The sequence below is a fragment of the Arachis stenosperma genome, chromosome 9, assembly GCF_014773155.1.
Source record: "Arachis stenosperma cultivar V10309 chromosome 9, arast.V10309.gnm1.PFL2, whole genome shotgun sequence".
In the NCBI taxonomy this organism is placed as follows: Eukaryota; Viridiplantae; Streptophyta; class Magnoliopsida; order Fabales; family Fabaceae; genus Arachis; species Arachis stenosperma.
The window spans coordinates 23187549-23215192 of record NC_080385.1 but is presented as its reverse complement, the minus strand read 5'-3'; the positions used below and the strand labels follow the sequence as shown (position 1 = coordinate 23215192).

General features: G+C 34.5%; 2 protein-coding genes across 5 annotated transcripts; one reads left to right on the top strand and one right to left on the bottom strand.

The window, feature by feature from the left end:
• Nucleotides 1–852: 852 nt before the first annotated feature.
• Nucleotides 853–4817, top strand: LOC130948686 (uncharacterized). Its single transcript, XM_057877531.1, has 2 exons — nt 853–1456; nt 3988–4817. The coding sequence occupies exons 1-2, from the start codon at nt 1015–1017 to the stop codon at nt 4527–4529; spliced, it is 984 nt and encodes a 327-aa protein (XP_057733514.1). The 5' UTR covers nt 853–1014; the 3' UTR covers nt 4530–4817.
• A 560-nt stretch (nt 4818–5377) lies between these two features.
• LOC130948685 (histone-lysine N-methyltransferase EZA1-like) lies at nt 5378–21288 on the bottom strand. 4 transcript variants are annotated; one of them, XM_057877530.1, is made up of 18 exons: nt 20965–21287; nt 20407–20511; nt 19160–19431; nt 18820–18981; nt 18426–18510; nt 18149–18304; nt 17997–18044; nt 17568–17639; nt 16805–17171; nt 16552–16714; nt 15638–15791; nt 14236–14456; nt 13751–13882; nt 7238–7325; nt 7060–7107; nt 6848–6976; nt 6397–6474; nt 5379–6250 (listed from the first exon to the last, which is right to left on the bottom strand). In XM_057877530.1, the coding sequence occupies exons 1-18, from the start codon at nt 21001–21003 to the stop codon at nt 6059–6061; spliced, it is 2511 nt and encodes an 836-aa protein (XP_057733513.1). In that variant the 5' UTR covers nt 21004–21287; the 3' UTR covers nt 5379–6058. The 4 variants fall into 4 exon arrangements, 3 of the variants coding, with proteins under 3 accessions (XP_057733512.1, XP_057733513.1, XP_057733511.1); XM_057877528.1 differs by having other exon boundaries at nt 16552–17171; XM_057877529.1 differs by lacking the exon at nt 17997–18044 and having other exon boundaries at nt 5378–6250; nt 16552–17171.
• Nucleotides 21289–27644: the final 6356 nt, after the last annotated feature.

Below are 27644 nucleotides of genomic sequence, written 5' to 3'. Positions count from 1 at the left end.
AATATAAATTAATATTTATTTATTAAATTAAAAATAACATATAAAATCACATATTATAGTACTCTTTATGAGTATTCTCAATCATTTTATTTTGTTTACTGTTTTGGGTTCTAACTTTTTACTAATTATGTTTTTATTATTATTTATGATTAACTTTTTATTTAATTCTATCATTTTCAATAAGAACAATAATACATATTATAACAAATTAGAATAATAAACAATGAACAAGAATTATATTCATAAATTTTACAATATCAAATAAAACAATATTCTATAATTTTTTGAGTACTCTTAGTATTCATTTATTTAGTATTATTTTGGACGGTAAAATTTTATTACTATTGTTATGTATGATAAGTTTTTTATTTACTTGGTCATTTTTAAGATCAATAATTCATATTATAACAGAATTATAATAACAAATTTAATAAAAAAAATCAAAATATAAAAGAAAATACTAATAATTGAAAAAAAATTAAAATATTAGAAATCATTTGAAATAAATTTGAAAATTTTTTTGAAAAAAACAATAATGATCAAAAAATTTTTTGAAAAGTTGAGGTGAATGCAGAAGTAATAATTTTTTGCTTTTAGTAAACGCATTTTTATATTGCAAAATTAATTCTGTGTTTTGAGAAAAAACAGTTGCCAAACATAAAAAAGCAGCATTCAAAAAACTTTAAGATGCTTTTATCCTTTTTAACGCGTTTATCAAATACACCCTAAAACGTTAAAAACTAATAGAGTGATTAAATTTAGTTAGAGACCAAAAAATTCCTTTAAAATTTTATAGGGACCATTTGAATAAATACTCTAACTTTCTTGTTTTGACCAAGAATACCACTTCCAATAGCACCGTCCTTTCACCCAATTGCCACCAAACTCACTCCCTCTTTTCTAAACAACACACAACCACCTCAGCAATCTCCCAAAACCATTTTCGATATTTCATTGGAAACGAGAACACCCTCTCCTCACATCCACCACCACCAAATTCTCCCTCTGTTTCTCATGGCTCTCTCCTCTCTCTTCTCCCTAAAATCCCTCGCCGTCCTGGTGGTTCTGATGGCCATTCCCTTAGGCATCATCGTATCCCTCGAACGAGCCCCACCGTCAACCCACGTGTACAACTACCACGGCACTGGAGGGTGGCTGAGGGAGTGCGCCAAGTGGGACCCAACTAATAGTCGCTTCATCGTCTCGTTCTTCGAAGGCGGTGTAGGCGAGGTTCGGGTGCCGGAAGAGGCGGAAAAGGAGGTTCTGTTGGAGGAGGTGACGACGGTGATGGAAGTGAATTTGGCCGGAAATTCGTCCCTTGGAATCTCGGTCGACACACAGAGGAACCGGGTTCTCGTTGTTCACGCCGATGTGTTTGGAAACCGGTACAGTGCACTCTCCGCATATGATTTGTCCACGTGGCAGAGGCTCTTTCTTACGCAACTCAGCGGTCCAAGTAAGCTCTTCCCTTCTCTGTTCAACTGCTTCGTGTATTCGACATTCGCACTACCTTCCGTATTCGTACGCTCATAAGTCATAGCATACACAGTTCATTTAAAATGTTTCTGTCCTTTCTTTTTATGAAAAATAAAACATGATTTATTTAATTATCATAATTAAAATTTAGTTCTCGAAAGAAAATACAGGTGTGATTTTTATTATTACAAAATTAAACGAGTGGTTTATTTAATAATCCTTGTGGGGTAAAATTATTTTGAATTCAAAAAGAAACAAAAATGGTGAAAGTAATTTTAAATAAAGTGAACTACGCTATTAAAAATTTCTTATTTTATTTTATTTTTTACTTCTTTAGAATTGGAACGTTGCATAAAGCTGAACTATTCATTGTTCAATATGCTCTTTTAGCAACATGCGATCTCAATGTGCGCTTGTGTTGCTATTGCGCTTGTGTTGCTATTATCTTTTGTGTCTTTATTACAATCTTTTCAATCTCAAAAATATATTTAATATTTAATTATTTACACGTTTGGCACGCTATGCCGGCACATTATTCTCAAGTAGATGCTTTTTATTCTGTTTTTTTTCTCAGGGTTAAAAATAAAGTGCTTGAAAGTATTTGCCTGACTTATTAAAACATGTTAAAAATTAATATTTAATTTTAAAAGTATAAAAATAAATAATTATTAAATATTTAAACTTTATTATAAAAATAAGTTAGACATAAATTAAGTATCAAATTATAAATATTATAGAATTCATCTAAAAATAGTATCAAAAAGATTTCCCTTCACAATTATTTTACTAGGAAAATATGCATGTTTCAAAAATAATTTATGAACTACAAAAATTGACTAATATATATTAATAAGTGGTTTATATAAATAATCAAACTTTTTATAAATATAAAAAATTAATTATAAATATATATTTATAAATTTATTTATATTTTGATAATTGTTATTTAGATTATTTTTTTATCAAAATAGGTTTACTATTGTAATTATTTTTTAGTGAGAGTACATAAAAAATACATAGTATATAAGATGTAATAACTCAATAAATATTTTTAAAAGGGATTTTTCATTCTTTTCAACAATGAGAAGAATTTATTTTTTTCTAAAAAAAAAAATAATTACAATGGTAAGCCTATTATTGATAAAAAAAAATAATTTAGGTAACAATAATAAATATAAAATGAGTTTAATATTATTTCTTATAAATAGTAATGAATGTAAATCTAATTTGATTATATTATTTATAAAATTTAATTCTAAATATAACCATGGCACTATTATATATATTTTTTATTAGTGTCTAATTGTTTTGCGTCACATGTTCATGTATAAAGTTTGAAAATTAAAAATTGTATAGCAAAAAACTTTAATTTTCGGGGATTGTGAGTGCAATAATGTGTTTTCTTTAACATACAAGCATTTTCTCTTTGCTATTTTGCAAATAATTTACCTTTCTTTTGTTATTTTGGTTATAATTAAATGTATGTCATAGTAATAAATATATAATTAATTTGTTACGAGAGTAATTACTTTGGTCTCCTTTGGATTTAAAATTTTAAAACTTGAAAATAAAATATTTTATAATATTTTATTATATGAAAAAATATTGTAGGGAAAGAATTAGAAACCAACAAAGTAGAATTCTTATTTTACATCAAATGTTTGTCAATTATTCTTAGTCAAAATTGACGAAATCAACAAATGTTAAGATAAAGTATTCTTTTCCCATTTAGTTCACTGATTTGAGCTTGCGTTGCTTCTGGCCATGGTTTAATCTTTGGTAGAATGGTAGGTACGAAAATTGAACGGAAAGATTTGGCGAACTTGTATCAGATTTAAGACATGAAGAGTGTATAATTCTGTCTAAATCGTTCGACATTTATGCAAGTGTAATGTAGTAGTCAATTTCCGTCGTCATATGGATGGTTGTTATAACTTATATCACCTCAATAAATCCATCATGGAATTTGAAAACATGTGCAAGCAAACATATTGGAAAGGAAAGGTCCTACCTCCGTCTTTCTCATTGCATGCCCTTTTTATATCTTTTGTTGGCTCCTACATAGAGTATATTTCATATTGTGTTGGCTTCAACCTAGTTTTTTGTGGTTGTATTGCGATTGCAAAATTTTTAGATCAGAAATTCTAGGGAACTAGTTTCTTTTGGCCAACACTACATATCTATATGATTACACCCACGATTGTCAAGCATTTTTCATAGAGATATTTGGTTTAATTCATTTTCAATGTGTATTTTATATTACAATATATATTTTATATGAATAACTGATTTATGGTGTACATCTAGCATGAATGTGGAGTAAATAGTAATACACATGGACTAGTATTCTTTGCAAACACATAAGCCTTACTAATACCATCATCATATTTTATGCCAACATATCATCTATACGATGCTAGTGCTGTGCTATTTTGTGGTACAATTATGCCTATGTCCATTTTCTTTTTAGCTTTTCATGTAATAATGACAGATTTCCAACATTGGATGTAGGTGACGAGAAATCTTTTGCCGATGATGTTGATGTTGATGCAGAAGGCAATGCATATGTCACTGATGCAAAAGCCGGCAAAATATGGAAGGTTGGGGTGGAAGGGAACCTCATAACGATTATAAGAAACCCTCTCTTCACCCCAAAAGAATGGTACAAGAAATTCGTAGCCCTAAACGGAATTGTTTACCACCCAGATGGGTTCCTGATTGTGATCCACACTTTCAGTGGCAACTTGTTCAAGGTTGATTTGACAAAAGGTGAGGAAGTGAAGGTGATTAAGGTAGCCGGAGGACCCCTATATTTCGGAGACGGTTTAGTGCTGTTGTCTCCTACTAAATTGGTAGTTGCTGGGAATCCTTCTGGAAGATTAGTTGAGAGCAAAGATGGGTGGGAAACTGCTGCTGTTGTGTCAAAATTCTCAGGGCCTATGCATCGCTTGGCAACATCAGCTACTGTGAAGGATGGGAAGCCGTACTTAAACCACATGATTGGAATTGGTTACCCCAAAAAGAAGTTTGCTATTGTAGAAGCAGTTTTTTAAGCGAATGTTTTTTTCCTGTTTTTCTGAATTTAAAAGAGTCAGGGTGACAGAATCAGTGTTAAGGGGGAATTTGTGCTGTCTGATGGGTTTGATTTTGTAACATATCTTCTCCTTAATATCAACACCTATCATTTGTATCTCAAGTGGCCTGAGTAGGTTTCTATGTTATGGCGAGTGGATCACAAGGCCTTTCTTCTGGGTTTCTTTAGGCCATATTGCATCGAAGGAATGTGGAACTGAAAATTTAAATTAAAAAATAAATGTGATTTGACTATTTGAGATTATCAATTACTTTAGACATATTAGCAGATCAGAGGCCCTATATGCTATGTAATCCTGCTAGAGTCAAACTTAATTAAATTGATCTTGAGATAAGACACCAAATTAGGTGCAGGTGTGTGGTCCGTTGTAATTCATAAATTTCCGACAGTGTGAGTTCTTAAAGTTACCCAAACACGACCCTAACTAGATGAGCCAAACTATTTGAATATGAAGGCTTCCTTTGTACTACTTCTATCCAAGAACAAAACTATTAGCAAAATTCATATGTTTCATATATATATATGACATCATTTCACAGCTCAATAAAAGAATATTCTCAAATAGCATGCGTACATGAATTCCACATGTTAGATTAGTTGACCAATGTAAAAAGCTACTTGCAGATTAGACACAGTCATATGATATATCTAAACACAAATACATGATAACTGATTTTTAATATGCATCTAGTATTTTTGTATTCGTTTGTATATCAATAAAATCTAAAAGGTGTATATAACGGTGAAGATATATATAACACAACCCCTCCCGAAACACAAATTAGTACTTTATTTCTACTGTCTTAGCAATCAAACGTCTTAATTCAAGCTTATACAGTTATAGCAACATATACATTTTATTCATAAAAAAAAATGCCAGATCAAGGTATTTTACATGGGAAAATAAATAAACCTCGGATTCGAATTTCTATACTTAGTCCCTACTCAAATAGCTTATTGGCCATATCCTTTATTGTTTAACTGTATCATATATTTCATACTAGCATATGCATACCTATTATTATTTTGATTCCTTATGGCACGTTTCCTCCATGCACATCGGACGTCACACATGATTGGAGTAAGCCAACAAAATAGTCACTAAGGTTGCCAACCAACTTTAAATCCTCCCCTAAATTCAAAAATCTCAAGAGGTCCTTGATACTGTCAATACTAAGAACCAACTTGATCAGCTTTTCCCGAGCAAAAAGGTTGGAAGCATTTGTAACTATGGTGTGTTTGGTTGGAGGTAAAAAAGGAGTGGAAGTTTTCATAAATGAATCAATGTATAAGAATACAGAGATCAAGCATGAAATTTTCCACTCCAATTTTTACCCCAACCAAACAGACCCTTAGGGATAGATTTAAAGTTGGATGATGCCAACTTCAAGACTAAGTTAATGGCTTACTCCACAAGTTTGTCTCAGGAGAGAATATACTGGTAGAAGCTAAAAGTATGTACATTGTGAACCTTACGCCATGCCATATTCAATGTGACTGGTGTTTCTTTGCTCTGCCTTGAGTAACTGCTGATTCGTCTCTCTTGGATGCCTCAGGTTTACGTGCCCATGGTGGTGCTTGATCTGGACCATAGCGGTAATCATAGAACAACTCCTCACTAGCATCAATATGTTCCTTGGCAAATATGCCTACTCGGTGGTCTCCAGCAACCAACATCACCTACACAGCCAGAACAAGTGGTCAACAATTGGACAATTTAAAGATCCACTTCAAAATACTGATACTTAAAGGTCAAGGTTTCTTTCGTTGAAGAAAAAAATGGTTAAGCTTTGGAACTCCCCAAAAACATGAGTTTCTGGCCTCACCTTAGCATAGCAGTTGGGATTTGAGGAGTGGTTCGCAAATTTCAACTTATCTCCTTTGCGATAAGCATCAAGAACATACTGTAAAGCGATAGATATCACACGTAGAGTCATAAGTAATCATAGGAAACCTCAGTAAACTATAGCTTTCCATGAAAGAAGCATAAAGGAAAAGTAGATTGATTAAAGCATAGCTAAAAAATATACATCAACTAAGAATTCCTATTGGCTGAGGTCTACTGTGTCACAGACTGTCTCTACTAAAAATTTCAGCCAGAAAATCAGTGGTTTACTATCACAACATGTTACCAAAAAAAAAAAAAAAATATTGTGCAGTTGAAAGGTAAAAGGAATATGATCGATCACTCCTTAAAAATTACAAGGAACCTCAAATCAACAGGAGCCAGAAAAAACAACAAATTTAGATAAAATGTGGGTGACACGAGCCACTTGCCTGATCATTTAAGTCGAATAGGAAAGAGGAGTTTGCACGATCATATATTTTCCCACGTTTATCTGCTTCTCGGTGGGAGATCAGTTCCCCTGTGTACTCTCCTAGATAATCATTTTTGTTAACTGGGTTCTGAAATGTTATCACCAATGAGTAACAGGAACAAACTAAAATTAACAGAAAACAAACAAGTCCCATGAATCTCAAGTCTCAACCTTCAAGAAGGCTCCCCATCCTGCAATATCAGACTTTGCCAAGAGAATCTGAGAGGCATAAGAATAAGAACAATACACTTGAGGCAGACATAATTGCATCACCCAATCATGATTTTTATTCATAAAAATAAGAATGGAATGCAGAAAATATTAAACAAACAAGATCATGGTTGCTAACCCTCTGTTGCTGCCTCAAGAGAAGCCTCATATTTCCACATTGACCATCTCCACGACGAGGGGGCTCCCCTAATGAACCATCCCCACAACTGAATGAAGAATGTAATATTTATAAGTAACCATTGGAAAATGTTCAGAGGGAGGCAGGACATCAGTCCAAACTCCAAACAACATATCCAAGGAAAAGGTTAAGAAAGTTTTAACAGAAGTACCAAAGTAATTGCTGTGGTTTCAATTGATATTAAGGTTATGGTGAAGTTGAAAAAAATCAACTCACAGTCTGTCTTAGTAACACAATTATCTGTCCAGCAATTACCTATTTTTTGGTTTAAGAACTGCCTTACATTTTCTTGAAGGATCAACGATTTACCAGTTTAATTACTCTAGAAGGCTATATAGTTTTAATCAATTCTTAATTTGATCTCCTACAATTTAAAAGTTTCTAATCAAGTCCCTATATTTATTTATTTTCTTTTTAAAAGAAATTCAACCAAGTTCTTACTACCATAAACTGATACCAAAAAACCATACTACATGGAATAATCAACGAATATTCTTTAAACAACCACCGGCATAGCCCATACCATGACCAGAAACACAATAGAACAATTCCATCATTAATAAAATGAAAAAAAGAGTATTATTAAGGAAGAAACCAAAAATTAAAGACACCCCTTCTTCATGAGAGAGAGAGAGAGAGAGAGAGAGAGAGAGATGTGGGTTAAAATAGGTGCATTGTTATGCCACCAGATCATGTGCATATGATGGGGTGAAGAATATTCCATCTGTTTAGGCAGTGGTTTAATGTGAAAAGCTTGAGGTTATTGAAATCCTTAGCTCATATATTTATATACACTAAATCATTACAATACCTACTAAAGATAAAACACAATTATTCATAATTGATTCTAATCTAACCTAATTGACACCTAACAGCTAATTGACTGAATTATCTGAATATAATATCAACATCCCCCCTAAAGCTGGAGCATATATATTATATGCACCAAACATGTTAGAAATGTAATTACTACGAGGACCTTTGAGAGACTGTGTGAGAATATCAGCCAATTGTTCACTTGAATTAACAAATTCAGTGATAATTTCTTTAGATATAACCTTCTGCCTTATGAAATGACAATCCACCTCTATGTATTTAGTTCTTTCATGAAATACTGGATTGGAAGCAATGTGGAGTGCTGCTTGATTATCACAATATAACTTCATTTGGTTAACTGTCCCGAACTTCAACTCTGAAAGGAACTGCTAGACCCATATTAACTCACAACTCACAAGCCACTAATGCCATGGCGCAATACTCAGCTTCTGCACTTGATCGGGCAACAACACTTTGTTTCTGACTTTTTCAGGATATAAGGTTTCCACTAAGAAAGACACAATACCCAGAAGTAGATCCTAATAGGAGAACCTGCCCAATCGGCATCACAATAGCCAATGACTTGGGTATTTCTTTTGTCTTTGTATAGTAATCCTTGGCCTGGAGCTTTCTTGATATATTTTACAATTCACATTACAACATCCTGATGATCAGTGCAAGAAGATTGCATAAACTGACTCACTACACTAACAGGGTATGAAATATCTGGTCTAGTAATAATGAGACAGTTCAGTTTTCCTACAAGTCTTCGATATCTCTCAGGATCAGAAAAATGTTCCCCTTGGTTAGGTAGTAATTTGATATCAGGATCCATTGGACTGTCAACAGGTTTGCAATTCAACAAACCTGTTTCTTCCAATATATCAAGGGCATATTTCCACGATATAGCAACATCACCTTTAGATTGAGCCAACTCAATACCAAGGGAGTACTTGAGTTTAAATCCTTAGTTTTAAAGTGATGAAACAGCAGTTTTTTCAACTTTGTTATCGCCTCATAATTATTGCTAGTGATGACTATATCATCAACATAAACAACCAGATAGATGCACTGTCCATGTGACTTGTGTTGATAGAACACTGAGTGGTCAGATTCGCTTCTTTTCATGCCAAATCTTTGAACAACAGAGCTGAATTTGCTATACCAAGCTCGTGGAGATTGTTTTAACCCACAAAGGTAGCGTTTCAACTTGCAAACCAATCTTGACTCCCCATGAGCGATAAATCCAGGTGGCTGCTCTATGTATACTTCCTTGTGAAGGTCTCCGTGAAGAAAAGCATTCTTGATATCTAATTGATACAATGGCCAATGACGGATTGCTTCAATACAAAGAAATGTGCGGACAGAAGCAATCTTTGCTACCGGAGAAAATGTTTCTTGATAATCTCCATAACTGTAACCCTTGGCAACCAAATGAGCCTTGAGACGATCAACTGAACCATCAAGTCCAACCTTAACAACATACACACATAGGGACCCAAACACTGAATTTCCTGGGGGAAGACAAACCAATTCCCATGTAACACCATACTCGAGCATTCATTTCATCAATCATAGCTTGTCTCCATTCTGGATGAGAAAGTGCCTCATTGACACACTTAAGAGTAGGTATAGAAGATAATGTGGAAATAACAGCATAGTATGGTGGGGACAATCGATGAAAGCTCAAGAAATTATGAATTGGATGAGGATTTCTAGTGGTACAATTACCTTTCCGAAGAGCAATCGGAAGCTCATCAACAGATACAGTTTGATCCGAAGTAGGGGGAACCAAAGGAGTAGAACATGTATCACCATCCTCTACCATCTCAGACTATGAATTATTTGGCCAAGGGTGACGGTGATAGACAATTAACGGTTGTTGTGGTGGACTATAAGTAATGGTTTGAGGGATGATGACACTATCAGTGTTAGTGGAGGAACCATTTGTGGTGGTTGTTGGATTTTTTGGTAAGGGCAATAAGGGTGGACCAAAATAAGGAATTGGAAGAACTTCTAAGACAACATTAGAGTCAACATGCGAGGTAAAGTATGGTGTCTTCAAAAAATGTCACATCAGCAGAAACATAATGACAATGAGTAATAGGAGAGTAACATCTATACCCTTTTTGGAGCCTAGAGTAACCAAGAAAAATACATTAATAGACCGAACAGATAAGTTATCTTGACCAGGAGAGAGATCATGAACAAAACAAGTACACATAAACACACGAGGAGGAACATGGTACAATTTATATCCTTGGGGAACAAAATGGAATGAGGAACTTGGTTATTTAGAAAAGAGGATGGCATACAGTTAATTAAATAACAAGCTGTTAAGACTGCATCTCCCCAAAAACATATAGGGACATTAGAATGTAACAATAAAGTACAGGCTGTTTCAATGAGATGTCTATTTTTTCTTTCAGCAACTCCAGTTTGTTGTGGTGTATGGGGACATGTGGACTGGTGCAAAATACCATGAGATGTCATAAAGAAGAAAAAGATTTGGAAAAATATTCTCTGGTCACTACGGAGAACCCTAATAGTTTTATCAAACTGTTTGAATTTCAGCAACAAAGGAAGTAAAGATGGAAAATAATTCAGAACAATCTTTCATTAAATATAACCAACTACAATGAGAAAAACCATCAATGAAAGTAACAAAACACTTAAAGCCCGAAGAAGACACACGACTAGGACCCCATATATCAAAATGAATAAGAGAAAGGAGATGACCCGTATTGATTCTTATTGTAATTAACAAAGGAAGACCTAACATGCTTTTCAAGTTAGTAGGATTCACATTTCAAAGACTAACTTAGCATAAGTAGGAACCATAGTTTTAAGTTTTGACAGACTCGGATGACCTAACCGATTATGGAGGAGATTACGTGACGCAACACTCATACAGACCACGGGATGAGTTGACCTAAGATGGTAGAGACCTTGTGACTCATATCCTGCACCAACCGTCTTCCCCGTACAACGGTCCTGTATAACAAAGGAATCAGCATCAAATGTGACACAACAATTAAGAGACTGGGTAAGCTTGCTGAGTGAAATTAAATTGAAAGGGTAGTTTTTGACAAATAAAACTGAGGTCAAAGACAGCCAACTCCTGTGCCAACAACTTTGGAGCCATTTGCTGAAGTAATAAACTTAGGAAAGGCAGGTGAAGAAAGAGAGGCAAAGAGAGATTTGTTACCAGCAACATGATCTGAGGTATCCAAATCAATTACCCAAGAACTTGAAGTATTACCAGATTGAGAGATGCATGCTGTGGAATGATTCAAGTGAGTTACAGTGGTACCAGGAGCTGGATTCTGTTTCGCTGCCCACAGATTAAGATATTCATTAAATTCTGTTGGAGAAATGACAATTGGTTGATTGCTAGAAGGTGCAGCAATTGTTTTCTCTTCAATGTGGTCGAACCCGGTCTGAGGAACATTGACAATTTTCTCAAGAAATCATCGAGAGAATAGCATGTATCTTTAGTATGCCTAAGTCGCTTGCAGTAGGAGCATTGGGGACAACCAGGGCGTTGGCCCGTTTGACTTCCACATCCTCCTCAAGCTCCACGAGTTCCTTGACCACCACAAAAACCTGATGCAATCACCATGGCAGTGGCTTCAACTGATTGAGGATGAATTAAAGATTTTTGGTGTAGGAACTATGAATAGGCGAGTAATCAAGTCTTCCATTATAGGAACATTCTGGCCAGTAAGGATTTGAACATGAATATGTTCAAAATCTGGGTGCATTGCACGCAGAACCATCACCATATACAAATTATCTAACTTTGTCTTGAGGGCTTCTAGAGTGTCGGCTTGTAAAAACAATTTTAACTCCTCCATTGCAGCTTGGGCTTGAGTAACAAAACTAGTCACATCATGATCAATCTGCTTAAGGGAAGCCAATTTCTGAGCGGAATCATATAGGCACTGGATATCATTTGCATATAAGCTGCAAGCTTTTTCCAAAAGGAAGAACAGGTCTTAAAAGACCTTAAATTAACCAAGATTGCAGGATCAATATGATAGTCAAACCTTTCCCATTGAGTTCTATTTTCTTCAGGAATTTCATGGGCTGATTTAGTGAGGTGGTCTGAGAGACCTTGACCTAAGAATCATAATTCTACAGATGCTGACCACCCAAAGAAGTTTTTACCATTCAATTTTTCAGATGTAATTGTAGGAGTACCAGAAAAGGCATACGTAACTGGTATAGTATTGGATAGTTTAGGATGAATATTGGGGTTGTTAAACCTTCTGCTGGAGTATTTGCACTAGCAACAGACATTCTGAATTAAAAAAAAAAAAAAAAAAAAAAAAAAAAAAAAAAAAACTGAATTTTAAGGTTCAGAAGTTGTACAAAAGGATTTTTTTTTTTTTAATAGAAGAGGCTAAGGGACGGTTCACAAGGAAGAAAATGATAGGAACAGAAACAAAATTTGAGAAGAGAGATGAAAAATTAAAGGGGCTGAACAGGGGGCAGACGTGAAATTGGGCTGAGAAGGGTTGAACAGGGGCAGTGAAATGGATGGTTTAAAGAAAATAATGATGGAGAAACTTCTGACTACCACCAGTGCCAAAATCGGAACCAGGAATCACCAACGAGTTGAACAGCATTGATAGTGCCGAAAGCGGAGCTCCGGAAGGTGGCGCGTGGGCTTCACGCTCCAGCGGACTGATTGGACAAAAGCGCCATGTGGAAGCGCATGAGCAGCTCGCCAGAGGTGGGTTTCTGTGAGGTGACTGACCGGAACCTTCTGAAGTTGACTGTTGGCTTGATTTTCCCAGATAAGAGCAACAAACTGATAGAACACCACACTGGTGGCTGAAAAACCAGAAAAGGGCTGGAAAACAGAAAAGAACCCTATGCTCTGATACCATGTTTAGACAGTGATTTATTGTGAAAAGCTTGAGGTTACTGAACTCCTCAGCTCATATATTATATACACTAATTAATCATTACAATACCTGCTAAAGATAAAACACAATTATTCATAATTGATTCTACTCTAACCTAATATAACTTAATTGACACCTAACAGCTAATTTACTGAATTATTTGAATATGATATCAACACCATCTATTGCGATATATATATTTTTTTAATGGTGGATGGAAATTGGAAATGAGGGGGATGGGTGCTGCCTAGTATACAAGCATACTGCATTAACGCAAGATCCGAGAAATGGATTGGTCCCCAGATAATGTGCATATGATGGAGTCAAGAATATTCGAACAATTGCAATATTTTTCTGTAATTTGGAAGGAAATGAGTGGGGTGAGGGGCTGCCCGGTGCACAAACATCATGCGTTAACGCAAGGTCTGAGGGAAGGGCCACACCTAATACTTCTCCAAACCAGAACTAAACATAATGATTGAATCATTGTATGGTGTCTTCTGAAATCAGCCTAGATATACAGATATGCCGCAAAGGAGACTAAAATTTTACATTTTGTCATGAAATACCTAAAAGGGAAAATAAGAGTCAGTGTGGCAGAATTGTTTGCATATAGATGTTACAGATTATCACTTTTTGAATGAACTATGAGAAATCAGACACATTAATTCCTTCCTAGGGAGGCATAAAATCAAGTTCACAGAAGAGATATTTCACACATTACCTAACCCAGCAATTTCGACAGACATCTGGGTCACATTCACGTCCAGCAGCAAAGCATGGGCATTGGCGACTTCTGCACTGACTCTTGGCACAATGGCATCCTCTAAACCGATTTTTGCAGCTCTTTGAACAACTGAAGGTAGAAGAGCTAATTTACTACATTTAAATCATAGCTTGTTAACAATTCCATTATTCATGTTGTACAGTAGTTCACAAATTAAGTTGAAAATGCATTTTAGGAGCCTTTCCAATCATTGAAAAGAAAAGTTTTGAAGAGAATAGCTTCATGTTTACAGTTATACTTATATATCTCTGTGTACTGTTTATTCCTTTATGTGTTCAAAGCCTTGGCTAACCAGGTAACCATATTTAACCACCGTCATTAGATTCCATCAATGGCTAACAAAAACATGAACTACCCTGCAATTTTTTCTCCTATTTTGTTACTGAATAAGTTACTTAACTAAATGAAAAAAATGGACATACCCACAGTATTTTTCACAGCAATTTCCAACATTAGCACAAGGGCATTGCTTTCCACACATTGACTGACATCCACATGGTGTATACTGCTTGCAAGATTGATTTTTCCCATCAGCAATTCTTTTCCATATTGATGGATGGCCAGCAGACTTCCAGGAATATTTGAACTTCCTTGTTTTGCCCCTTTTCCTCAGCAGCCGGGACCTTGACGCAATATCTTGGTCCTAACATTAAAACACGCATTAAAAGCAATCGTGGCATCAAATGGTCATGTACTGGTGAATGTTAGCACTGGTATCATTAAAATACTACAATTGAATAATAGGAATTTGTATTGAATAGGGAAATCACTAACAATGTGCTAGTTACCCTAGAAATTGGGGAAAATAGAAGTCTGTACTGGTGAATGTTAGCACTGGTATCATTAAAATACTAGAATTGAATAATAAGAATTTGTATTGAATAGGGAAATCACCAACAATGTGCTAGTTAACCTAGAAATTGGGGAAAATAGAAGTGTAACTGTGTATATACATGGGTAGTGGAACAGTAAGTACTCCACAATACCTCCAAGCGACAACTCTCAAAATGATCAATCACACCTAATTATTAATTAATCCCTTCTAAATTTTATAGTAACTAACTCCTCCAACTAACTAATGAGTCCTAAAAGCGCACAAAAAAAAAAAAAACAGTAGGGTAGTGAAAAAGGGGTTGGTAGAAGTTGCTAGGGCAAAACTTTCTATAAAAAATTCAAGTTTGTAAAGCTGAACCTTCAGATAATACCTTATTACTTTTAAAAATATGAACTTATCCACACATAAGTAAACAAAACATGAGTAACAAGAATCTTTCTAAGGCTAAATTATAAGAAAGAAGAGTATAATATACATCAGCTCACAAAGTAACTCAATCCCTTTATATGTAAAAACCTGCGGATGTTATTAAGATGCTAAATATAAAATGCCTTGAAACCTCTGATAATCAAATACTGTAACTATTTATTTTGTTTTTCTTTTTCCTTTGATAAAAATATAGTAATCATTCATATTTCTAAAAGTTCAATGTCAAATAAGATTATTGAGGCCAATGAGCTATAGCTCAAATGGCATAGTCTCCCCATACTCATTTAAAGGTTGTGGGTTCGAGTCTCCCTATATTTGGTAAAAAAAAAAAAAGAGATTATTGAGATACGCATATCCTACATCCACACAAATTGGGCTATATAAACATTTTTACATTAATAAACTAAGTAACAACATTTTGTTACAATACAATAACCAAACCTCATCCCAAAAGGTGAGGTGTACTATATATGGAAAGTTGCCTTTTTGATATTCACCATGCCTTAAAAAAGAAAAAGAACATAAGGTGAAGATGTGGACAATAAACCAGGATTTCTCACCATGCATTGTGCATCAGTTTTTCCCTTGCAATCAGCGGTCGAACTTGAGGTAACGCTTGATATATGGGGCATTGACACTGCACCGGCTTGCATGTAATTAGCTATTTCCATGCAAGTCTTCAAGCCAGAAAGTAAATTTCTTGCTATGAGACAACTACATAGGATGATTTGCACATTAGATTAGCACAAACTTGAAAAATTTAGACCTCCACAAATAGTGGGACATTTATGACTAGATGATGCATTCAGCTTTGGTTTTATTTACTACTGAACCATAACTAGGGAAGTTAACTGCACAAAGAATTCAAACCATGAATTTTAGGAATTCCACATTGCTTTGTTGAGAGAACATATAGATGATATATGTCGAACATATCACAAGTTCAATAGACAACTATGGAAAAGCTTTTGATTTAAGTACAGTACTGGTATTATTGGGAAGCATTAGTCAAATCAATTATACCGTTATTTAGTTAGGAAAGCGATGAAAGTGACTAGAAATACAGTTTCCTTAAGTCTGTTCCCCTACTCCCCTCAGAAGCCCCCATCCCTCTGGCTGATATATATCATAGTTACTTTCCCCCACCCTTATCATTTTCCTTTCTCAAGTGAACTGCACAATAATTGCTTTTTGAGAATATATAACATGATTGGTTGCTTGTAGAAAAAAAAGGCAAACAATTTAATATACTCCATAAAAATTCACAGGAAAAGTTCAACAAAAACTTCTTCAAAGTTGGTTTCTCTTTTTCCCCATAACTACGCATGTTGTCAAGGAAAAAAAAATGCAATTGAAACTAACACATAAGTAAATGAAACATTAGACAGAAAGTCGACAGATACTTCAAACTAAATTTCAGACATCCTAGAATTCCAGAACACATTAATATGAGGTGAAATACAGATATCCATACCTGTTTCTGCCAAACATTTCTATTCCCTTCAAGTATAGTTCTTTCTCAAGAGGTGTCCAATCTGAGAAACTACGAATCCCATCAACTTGTTCTTCCATTGGATTCGAAACCTTGAATTCTGTCTCAGTTGTAGCATCTTTTGGTCCATCCCCAACACTTTTGTCTTGCTCACCATGGAAAGTGCTAGAAAAAGTTACTGATTTATTTGAAGCATGTTCAATAGATTTGTCCAAATTTGCACTGGTGCCTTTACCTTCATCACATGCATCCAAGCTGTGGCTCTTTCTATGATCAATAATTGTAATATCCTCATCATTGGCAATTCTTTTCTGCTTTTTTGAAGAATTCTGAGAATCATCAGGAGGCAATGTTGAGACACATACTGCTGTGTCTAAATGATTAGTGTTCTTCCGTTTACCCACACTTTCTGAGACAGGAATATTTATATTCAGATCTTCATGACAATCAACTTCAGTCGAAAATGACATAGTAAGCTGATCCTCTGGTTCCTTGGTATTGGAGGATGCCAATATCGAATTTCCTTCTTCCATAATTGTGGATTTTTTATCCTGAAAAGATCTGATCATGGAATTCTCTGACAAACTTTTTATAACCTTCGACTGCAGGCAAATGAAATGGCAACGAGTCTTAGACAATTCCCTCATCAAACATATATGATACTTTGATTAGTTGCCCTCAGAATTGGGTGGTTTTTTAACTCTAGACACACAGATATAGAGACACTCATTCATCACGTATGAAGCAGAAAGCATGTGTTATTAAGCCTGGATACATCAGATGAATATTTTGACTATGATAATATTGTAATTAAAAAACAGCAACATAGTAATGCCTAAGTGAATGAATAGTTGAAGGCATCACATCTAGAATACTATTGGAGGAAAAACCATTCTTCATTTGACCCTTTTTCATCTCTTTTGAAGTTAAAAACATGTAACAGCACTACTTTCCAATCTGCCTCTAACTATGAAATGTATGTCGAAGACGAAGAATACCTGAAGGTAACACTGTTCACTGCATGGAATTTTATCACCTTCAGGCCCAGACCAAACTGTCAGCTTCTCACACTGTCAAGGAAACCGTCAAATTAACTAAATAGCGGAAATTGCTGCAAATTTAGTTTTGAAACAGTAAATCCTTAACATGGTCCTTCAAAGATATACTTGACATCAAGTTAATCGTCAAAATATTTTAGGACTTTGTTGATCTGACAATCAAATAGATATCAATTCAGTCCTTAATAATATTTTTTTTTTCTTTTTTTCATCTTTTTTTTTAGTTTTTGAGATGCTCCTTAAGTTATCGTTATTCTGTTCAATGAAGCGTCAAACTGATGTAACAATACTACTTTGATGTCTTGTATATATTTTAAAGATCAGATTGAGCATCTACTCTCTAAATGAACATATGAACAGATTCCTCACAGGGTATATTAAAGGCTGAGAACAACCGTGCAATTGACAGTCAAAAACCTGCTCTAGGGAAGGAGAAAAGAACACATTCACAAGATGTTAATTATCACATCAGATACTTCAATTAAGCTTAAAATGTTTTAAAATAACAGTTTTGTATGTACCAGGCACCGGCGGCAGAAGAGGTTATCAAAAGAATCTAATGCAGCATTCAGGCTTTTCTCTCGATGAATGCCAACAGAAGATTCAAGTTCTCCTGTATCTTCTGAATGCTGGACAACATTTCTTAGGTTATCTTCCTTCATGATTTTGTACCGTTCCTGCATATGTTTCACAAAAGCCATTTCCCCAAGAATTAAAATGGCTTCTTGTGTATACCTCATTTACAATTTAATATTAACAATCAAGCATAATAGCCTTGCTCATAAATGACTCTGTTACCTGAATTTCTAAACTGGTGCCCCCAACAAACTGGCTCACAATAGCCAATACATCTTCATTTATGCCATGTTCCTCAAATGCCATCCTAGTAAATTCAAAAGTCAACATACGAAAACTTTAAGAATACTTTCAAGAAAGGAGTACTTTGAAAATTTGATAAAGATCGAAAATTATGGGTGATGAATTCAAATATGGCACTACAAATCCTGCACAATCACAATACTTTGAGTTCCAACAAAGCATTGATGCTACTTTTAATTACATATGTTACTAAGGATTCATATAGGCAAGCTAAAATTTTTACTGTCAAGATCAATTGCTTCTTTCCATGAATCTTTCTTCGAAAACTGATGGAATTTTTACAAACAACTCCATCATATCCATTTTAACCTACCATAGAAGTCGGTCTTCAGCCTCAGAAAATTCATGTTTTTCTTCCTCTGGTTCGGTTAACTCTTCCTCACTGTCACTACATATCAGTGCTTCACTTCCATGTTGGTCATAGTAGATACGCCTTCTTCCAACAACTGATTGATCTTCAGCCATTTTCTGATTTCTGTTACATGTGAAAGATTTGGAAATACAGAAGATATGTTAAACAGATGGAACAATCAATCAATTTTGAAATTTAAGTTTGTATGTCTAAATGGAATACAATTCATGAAACCCATAGTTTCCCCTAATGGCAAAAATTTCATATATGTAAAACCTAACTAGAAATTAAAACTTCAAACCTGCCCAAAAATATCCAAGATGTATATGGTGGTAATCCTTCAACATATGGGATTTTAATAGTTGTGGCAGGTAATATGTCTTGATTGCCATGGTCTTTATCTCCTGAACCATGAGAGAAAGCATTGAATTTACACAAAGGATGGTCGATTCTGGAAGAAAGCAAGGGACTTGCCCTTGTTTCATCCCTCTCTGAAGATTCTCTACTTGATTTTGCTGACATGATGACTGAAGTATGACATTTTAGCATCTTCTCATTCTTCTTAAGTTTTTCCTACATAAACATAAATAAGGGTAATTGCAAGCTGACCAGCAAGGTACAAAAAATAGAAAGGCATCGCCACATTGCAATTTTCTATTAGATACATTCAACACATTTTTTTCCCTAAAGTAGTCTTATCCTGAGAAGGCAGTAGAATAAACTAATTTGTTTGCAACTGATACAAAAGGTTAGAATTTGTAGTTGAATCCACAGCTTAGTGGTTAAGACTCTTGCATCCAAGCCTGGGGCCTCCTGTTCCCCTGTCCCCTTATTATCTTTGATAAATTAAAAAAAAATGTTACAATTTGAGCTATTAATTTTGATTGTGATTTTTCACCTTAGCACAGGCAGTATCCAATTTTTCTAGGACAAGTGAAGAACTAAACCAACTACTCTACAAAATCTAGTGTGCTCAATATAGTTAGTGCCTTTAAGGTTTAATTCTGTTTTGCTTCATAACCAGTGAAAGAACAAAGGGAAATGGATCCTCTCAATTTTTTCGCAATTGAGACTGTAACGTGTGATATCTAACCCTTCAATATTTTCTCTCTCGTATTTTTTCTTGGTCACACTTATGGAATGTATAGTGAGAAAAAAAATTTGAGAGGATCCAGTCCAAGAACAAGGTTGTATGTCTTGGATGCATGACAGCACAATGAGTAAGATTCAGTAAGATAACTAACTAAATGTAATAATTCCCGAGGTTACAATTGGGAGGCGAGGAATGGAATAAAAGGGAGGTTGTAGCCATTAGCCAAAAGGTGCTTCTCCCCGATGATCCATTCTCTATAATGACTTCCATCCTAAGCATGTATATTTTTTAACGCTACAATTGATTCAATAATAAAGAAATTAATGATCCAAAATTTGAGGATATACTAATTAGTCTATGTTCCTGTTTTTCTCCCAATTGTTTGATAGCTACCAATATGTTTTGGGCCAGCAAACACATCTACAAAATGGACACAAACACAATTGCCGACTTACTTTAACAAAGACAATTCTCTCTGCCTGGATTTGCTTTCTCAACTGATTTATCTTCATCAACAAGGATCCACCAACACCATCATTTGCAGACTCCCCATGTTGTTTCTGTCATTATATCACAAATCATAATAATCATGTTCAGATATTACTTCAGGAATCAAAGCCCCTTCACGCATTTAAGAAAAAAATAGTGTCCACAAACAAAAGAATGTGGTAAATTCCAATTCTCACACGAATTAGCAGATAAACTTGTACCATTTTATTAACAGTGAATCAAAATTCACGATCAAAGTGATCCTAAGCCCTATTCCTGAACTCAAGTGATTCTGGTATTCACAGTACAGAGAGAGAAAAAAAACAGAGGAACAGAGTGGTTCTATCAGTAACAGTGAGTTCTCTTTGACTAAGCGATTAAATTCAAAATTCTCTGCAATAATCAAAATCAATTTAATTGAAGCACGTGATCAGGTAGCACTGATACTTAAATTGTTTGATTCGAAGAAAGAAACAGAACAGGGATAGCTATGAGTTTGGGGAGGGGGTAAAAGTGGAACTAACTCGAAGCTTAGAAGCAGAGTCACTGGTCTTGGAGACCATGGATGATGATGAGGTTGACGATGCGATCAGTGATGAGAGAGAGAGAAGTGCGTGTGTTGGTGCGTTGCGTTGAGTCTTTAGTGTTTGGAAGAAGAGAAGAACGAGAAGAGAAAGAAACGCTTTTGACACGTTTTGGTGTTAGAGGGAAGTGATTAGTGAGTGTGAGTGACGTCGAGGTCTACAGGCTACAGCTACAGAGGAAACAGAAGAACGTAATTTCTGGCTGCCGTTTCATGTTTCGCCATTTACTGTCTCTGCCTTTCTATCAAGTATCTACACTCATTATTTCCTTCCACGGCATTTTAAGTTACTTTCGCGCACCTTTGGCTGTGGGAACTTTTAACTAATCTTTTTGGTCGATGAACCTATGGGGAGTGGGACTGAATTAATGTTTACATTGGTACAAGTCAATTTGATTTCTAAAAAAGAATTAATTCGAGTCCATTAGTCATTTAATTTTTTAGCAACGTGTCTTAACATGATAACGTCAACCAAAAAGCTAATGAGAAGAGTAATTTATCTCAAGTTAATATCTTTTAAAAATAATTAATTATCTTTTATCATAAAAAAATTCAAGCCTTGATAATATTAACCACGAAAGATTTGAATAAACATGCTAACTATTAAAAATTCCATTCATTTGACTATTGACTAAACATCCATTTGTGACTTTAATTTTATTCTTCTTTTTTAATCAATGCAACTTATAAAGACGAGGATATAATTTAGTTAGAAGTTTCGATTTGTCCACCATATAATTTAAAACAACATTTTCATAATTTTAGTTATCTATAATGATTTTGTAAATCTTCTCTTCAACAGTGCATCTTATGTGAAAGATGTTGTAACGTCGTCAACTCTCGTCTTCTATTACCCTTGCGGTATTCAAGTTTCGACAAACTATTAAAGCCTCTTCACAATCGGCTGGAACTTCTTCAATAGCATAGTTCACCTTACCTTCTCTTGAGTAGTATCAGAGCCGATGGTTAATCGGTTGGTCTAAGGAATATTCAAGGTGAAGCATCAAAAGTCTTCTCGGTAAAAGTAGTCCGGACGGCGTGTCCCGCAGTGTGGTACGGCAGTGTGATGGATGAATACTCATATGTGGTGGAGGAGTTAGAGGGGAATTGATATTTGATGTGGAAGAGACTCACACTTGAGGGGGAGATTGTTAATGTTGCAAGTGTTAGGAGTAGTGAAACTAGTCCCACATTGAAAAAAATAAGAAAGAGTGGAGAGTTTATAAGATGAGAGACACATTAACTTACTAACTTAAGGTTTTGAGTTGGATGTGGTAATTTTTCATTTTATGTTCTCTTATTTGATTTTTTTCCGAAATCTTAGTAACAATATAATTTGTAACATAAAAATAACTCAACTAATTTGATTAAAATTTGACTATAGTGTCTATTGACTTATAAGAATTGAGTTGAAAAAGTCTCGAACGAAACCGGTTTACCTGATCGAAGTTTGACATAGTAAGGACTCGGCTATAAGAAAATAGAACTTTAATTATGGGAAGAGTCGAGTCGAAAAGGACCTACGTGGTTTTATTCAGAAGCACTATATAAAATGTAGGGCTTGAAGACTAAGGTAAAAGCAAAGACGCGAGCTGTCCACTTTGAGGAGCAAGGTCTTTCACAATCAAGACAAGGTCGTGGGTTGTGAAAGCCCGAGAAAACGGAGGAAGTTAGATAGTGCCAAGAGAAGAGTATTATGCAGTCCACTCCATATGGTCTATAAATAAGAGAAGTCTAGAGTTAAGGAGACTTCAATTTAAAGACTTCACCATCAGACAAATATTCTACAAATTTTAGTCTTTGCTTTTTTTTTATTTTCAACTTATGTTTATTTCTTTTCTTTACGTACTTTTCCTTTTATTTCTTTACTTCACGTATTTTATTCTTATTTTAAGCATTTTGATTTCATTCAATTTCAAGTTTACTTTCTTATTCGTTTAAAACTTTTATTTATTTTACGTACTTCTTTCTACTGCAATTCTTTACATTATTTGTCATAGTTTAATATCATTGAGCATTTCATACATTTTTAATACAAAACACTAAGTAATTCTCAAGTCGAGTCTATTATTTTTTAGAGGAGTTGTATCTGCTTTCCGAACTGAGATCTTGATACAAGCTTGATTCGACACCCTGTCGAGGTTTCCAAAAATCAAGTGAAACAAATTGACACGCCCAGTAGAACCTTAGAGTAAGTCAACATGTCAAACTTTGCATGCGATTACGCAGTGACAAATTAATAATGTCTGATAGAGCCTCTACTTCAACTGATACGTCGAATAATAATACTGGAGAACATATAAGTGGCCCAGAAACTGAGGCTAATCCATCAATAGGTACTTTAAGTCGAAGGATGAACCCTGTGCTCAGAAAAGGAATCCCTTTAGTTGTGGTTACTACGTGGCCTCTATATGGATTGCCTCCAAATTATTCTTCGCCATTGAAAAATTTCAACATGGGATATATAAGAGGTGTAGCCACTACAAGGAACAATCCCTTGTATAATCCTATATCTCCTCCAGGTTACCCTCTAGTGGGTATTGTAAAACCTTGGATATTTGAAATTTAAAATAATGAGTTAGTTATAATTTTTTAGGATTGTTTAGGATTTTATATTCAAAAAATTATTTCTCTAAAAAATTTTAAGTCATATAATTTTCATAATAATTGGATATTTTCTTATTTAAAATTTAGAGTTTTAGTAATTCAAAAATAATGACGATTTGTTAATTCAATAATGCTTCGCATCCATATAATTTCCCTAACCAAGTCAACCAAGTTCTTTTTTCTTCACGCGCCCGCCACCTTTAACGTAAAGCAGCTTCCTCAACATAGAGCTTCTCTTTCTCAACGTAAAGCTTCTCTTCGCTCTTTTTCTTCAATGTAGAGCTTCTTTTCCTCAACGTAAAGCTTCTCTTCGTTCTTCTCTGCTCTAATTTTCTTCTTCATTTTCTTCTTCGATTTGCATTGCATTTATGTTCTTTGTTTTCTCTCTTCGATTTACATTGCATTTATGTTCTTCATTTTCAAATTTTAGATTTCTTCTTCATTTTTAGATTTCAATAGCGTATCAAAATAATGAATGCTTCAAGTTCAAATCAGTTAAACTAGAGCGATTTGGATTATTCTTCTGAATCGAATCAAGTGGACGAGGTTTAGATTATTTAATTTTGAATTGAATGGAATGGAATATAATTGCTAAATCCAATTGTTTATAAACACAATTTTTTGTTCATTTGGTATGGTACATTGGTTTTTATTTTGATAATATTTTCGGTTCATTCCAGACGTAGGTGTTTCTGAATTTAAAATTATAATAGACAATTTTCGGTTCATTTGGTTTTATACAATGGTTTCACTTTGATAATATTTTCGATTCATTGTGAATTGAATGCAATTGAATAAAGTGGTAATGAATAAAATGCAAGAGTTTCTGAATTTACAAAATGCACATGTTTTGGTTCATTGGTTACTACAGAATGCACATGTTATGACAATATTTTCAGTTCATTTTACAGTCCAGTTGTGTTGTAGATAAATAATTTGTTCCAAATATTGAGATGACTTTCAAGATACTGGAAGAAGTTGGAAAGTTCTACAAAAGTTATTCCAAACTTGCCAATTTTTCTATGAAAATAAGGAACACCACTCGGAAGGGAGATGAGATTAAGAATAAACTAATTCCATGTAGTAAAGAGAAAAAGTAAAAATCCAAGATATCTCCAACTTTGAAGACAAATCCCTCAGCTGGAATAAACTGTCCAGCCAGGATTTATGTACATATATTGAAGGACATTGGTCTTTTGATAATTTCTAAAGTTGTTCTGAATCATTCACACTCTTGCTGTCCAAATCGAGCAGAGATGCTTAAACAATACAACAAGCTAAGCATGTTTGTGCGTCGTAGCATTGAAAACAACAAGGAAGCCAGAATCAGATCGAGTAAAATATATCAGTCATTTGTAGCAGCAGCGGGCAATCATCACGAACTAAGTTTTATTGAAAAAGAGGTGAGGAATTACATTACAAGAAAGGTACAGAATATTTCCGAACAAAAGGATGCCAAAAAATTTGGCAACTACTTATTCAGAATGAAAGAGAAGAATCAAAATTTCTTTTTCGAGCTTAACCTTAAAGCTGATCACTCCATCAAAAATGTATTTTGGGCCAATGCAAGAAGCAGGACTACATAAAAGTATTTTGAAGATGTTGTTTTATTTGATACCAGTTACAACACAAACAGATATTCTTTTCACTGAGATATAATTTTCAGTTTATAACTGTTGTAAGTGTCCATTTTTGCAGGTACAATCTGGTTTTTGGTTCTTTTGTGGGCGTGACGGTCAGTCGACACTTCTCGGATGTGCTTTGACATCCAATCATTCAAATGGTTATTCGAATATTGGCTTCGTTGCATGGGAGGGAAGGCACCAAAAGGAATTCTTACCGATCAATGCGCATCGATGCAAAAGACTATTGAGACCTGTATTCTGACAACAATTCATTGGTGGTGTATTTGGCATATGATGAAGAAGATCCCAAGCAAATTAAATGGCTACAAGCGACACAAAAAAATCGAACAAGAGATGAGTCATGTTGTTTGGAACTCATTTACAAAAGAGGCATTTGACAAAAATTAGAATGATTTTGTCCCAAAGTATGGTGTTGGAGGCAATAAGTGGCTTTCAGGTAATCGAGGTTTCATTTGAATTATTTGATGTTGTTACTTTTTTGGTGAAAACGAGTATAATTTTTGGTTTATTTGCACGTCTGATTTTAATTCATTTTGCAAAGCTATTTGAAGATCGTCATTTATGGATTCCACTTTATCTCGATCACCATTTTTAAGCCGGGATGAGAAGCACACAAAGGAGCGAGAGCATGCATGCTTTTTTTAACAAGTTAATCACACACAATAGCTCCTTGATTCAATTTTTAAAGCAATATGATAATTGCCAAGGAAGCAGAGAGCAAAGAGAAAGAGAATTTGATGCTACAGATTTTCACACCGTGATACCGTGTGCAACAAAATCACCAATAGATGCTCAATTTCAGCACGTGTATACTCACGAAAAGTTCAAGGAAGTTCAAGCACAATTCAGAGAAAAGGTGAATTGCATCACAAGATCAATGCATTCCACTCTAGGTTTTACGGCATACGAAATTGTAGAGCAGGTTTCTAGCTAAACATTCAACAAGTTTGTTATTACATACGATGCAGTATCACACGAAGTAAAGTGCCAGTGCTTGTTGTTTGAGTTAAGAGGTATACTATTCCGTCATTCTCTGAGTGCCTTAAACTTTGAGCGAGTAGATAAAGTGCCAGCAAAATATATATTGGAACGCTGTAGTAAGAACATAAAGAGGAGGCACACACATACAAGAGCAGCCAAGACGAGCCTCTATTAGAGCCAAGAAGTAAGAGATTTGACGATTTGGTGTTTTGGTCGCACAATATTTTCGAATTTGTGTCAGAATCCGAGGAGCTTACTGGAATTCTGCACTAGACTTTTGATAATGTCATGGCTGAGATGCAAGAATATCAAGCAAAAAGTAAAGGTAAAAGTTCGTTATCTCACGAAGATACTACATTGAGTGATGTTAAAGAGCTTCAAAGCCCCCACGTGTTAGAACAAGAGGCCGTCCCAAGAACATATTGGATCAAATATGAAAAAAAAGATCACAAATGCAACAAAGAAAAAGAAAAAGCTAGCTCTAAGCAAGGTAACATTGATTTGCTTTTGATTAGGAAAAAAATCATTTGTGCATTTTGCTAATATATTATTTATTTTATTTTTTGCAGTTGAACCTTTTAGATGGAGGATCAATGATTCAGTCAAGCTACAGCCTTTATGATGCACAGGATATGAATTATGCCGGAGAGGATTATAGAAGTTTCGATTTTTATTAATATAAATTTTGATTCATGTATGACTAAATTTTAGTTCATTTGAGTTATAGGAGGGTTAATTTTTATTCATGTTATGTTTTATTGAATAGTCACTTTTTTATTTTACAAATTAGCTTCTGCAATTGTGTTATGTCAAAACAGTTTCTGAAATTGAATAGTGATATATATATTTTTCGGTTCATTTCATGCATTAATTTCGGTTCATTTGTGTTTTTCGGGCGCTCTTGATGTGATAAATACATTGAATCTATTCATTGTGAACCTAGATTCATTCAATACAGTCCAGACAGTTCCAACAAATAAATCAAAAGGAATTAAAGAAAAGATTTTTAAATATATACATTAACATTTACGAGTCAAAGAAGAAGTGTTTGTTTTTTTTACAAATTAGTGTTAATTACAATTCCTTACCATGAGTCAAAGATTGAACCTATAACCTATTTACTTTCTATATCCGCATATGAGAATTTACAAAAAGGGCTTGAGAGGGCAGCAGATAGCTTTGGGAGTCTTATCGCTTCAGATACCTCAATGGCTTTGTTTCTCAATTTATTTATCTTGTCAAAGAGAATGGTTGGACCATATTTTTGCCTGAAGGCATCTATTTCTTCCTACAATTCAAGTGAAAGAAATTACTTAATTTGAACTCAAATGAGATATGAAATGAATTGAAATTTATTAATTTAGAAATTACCTACATGTTTCCAGTT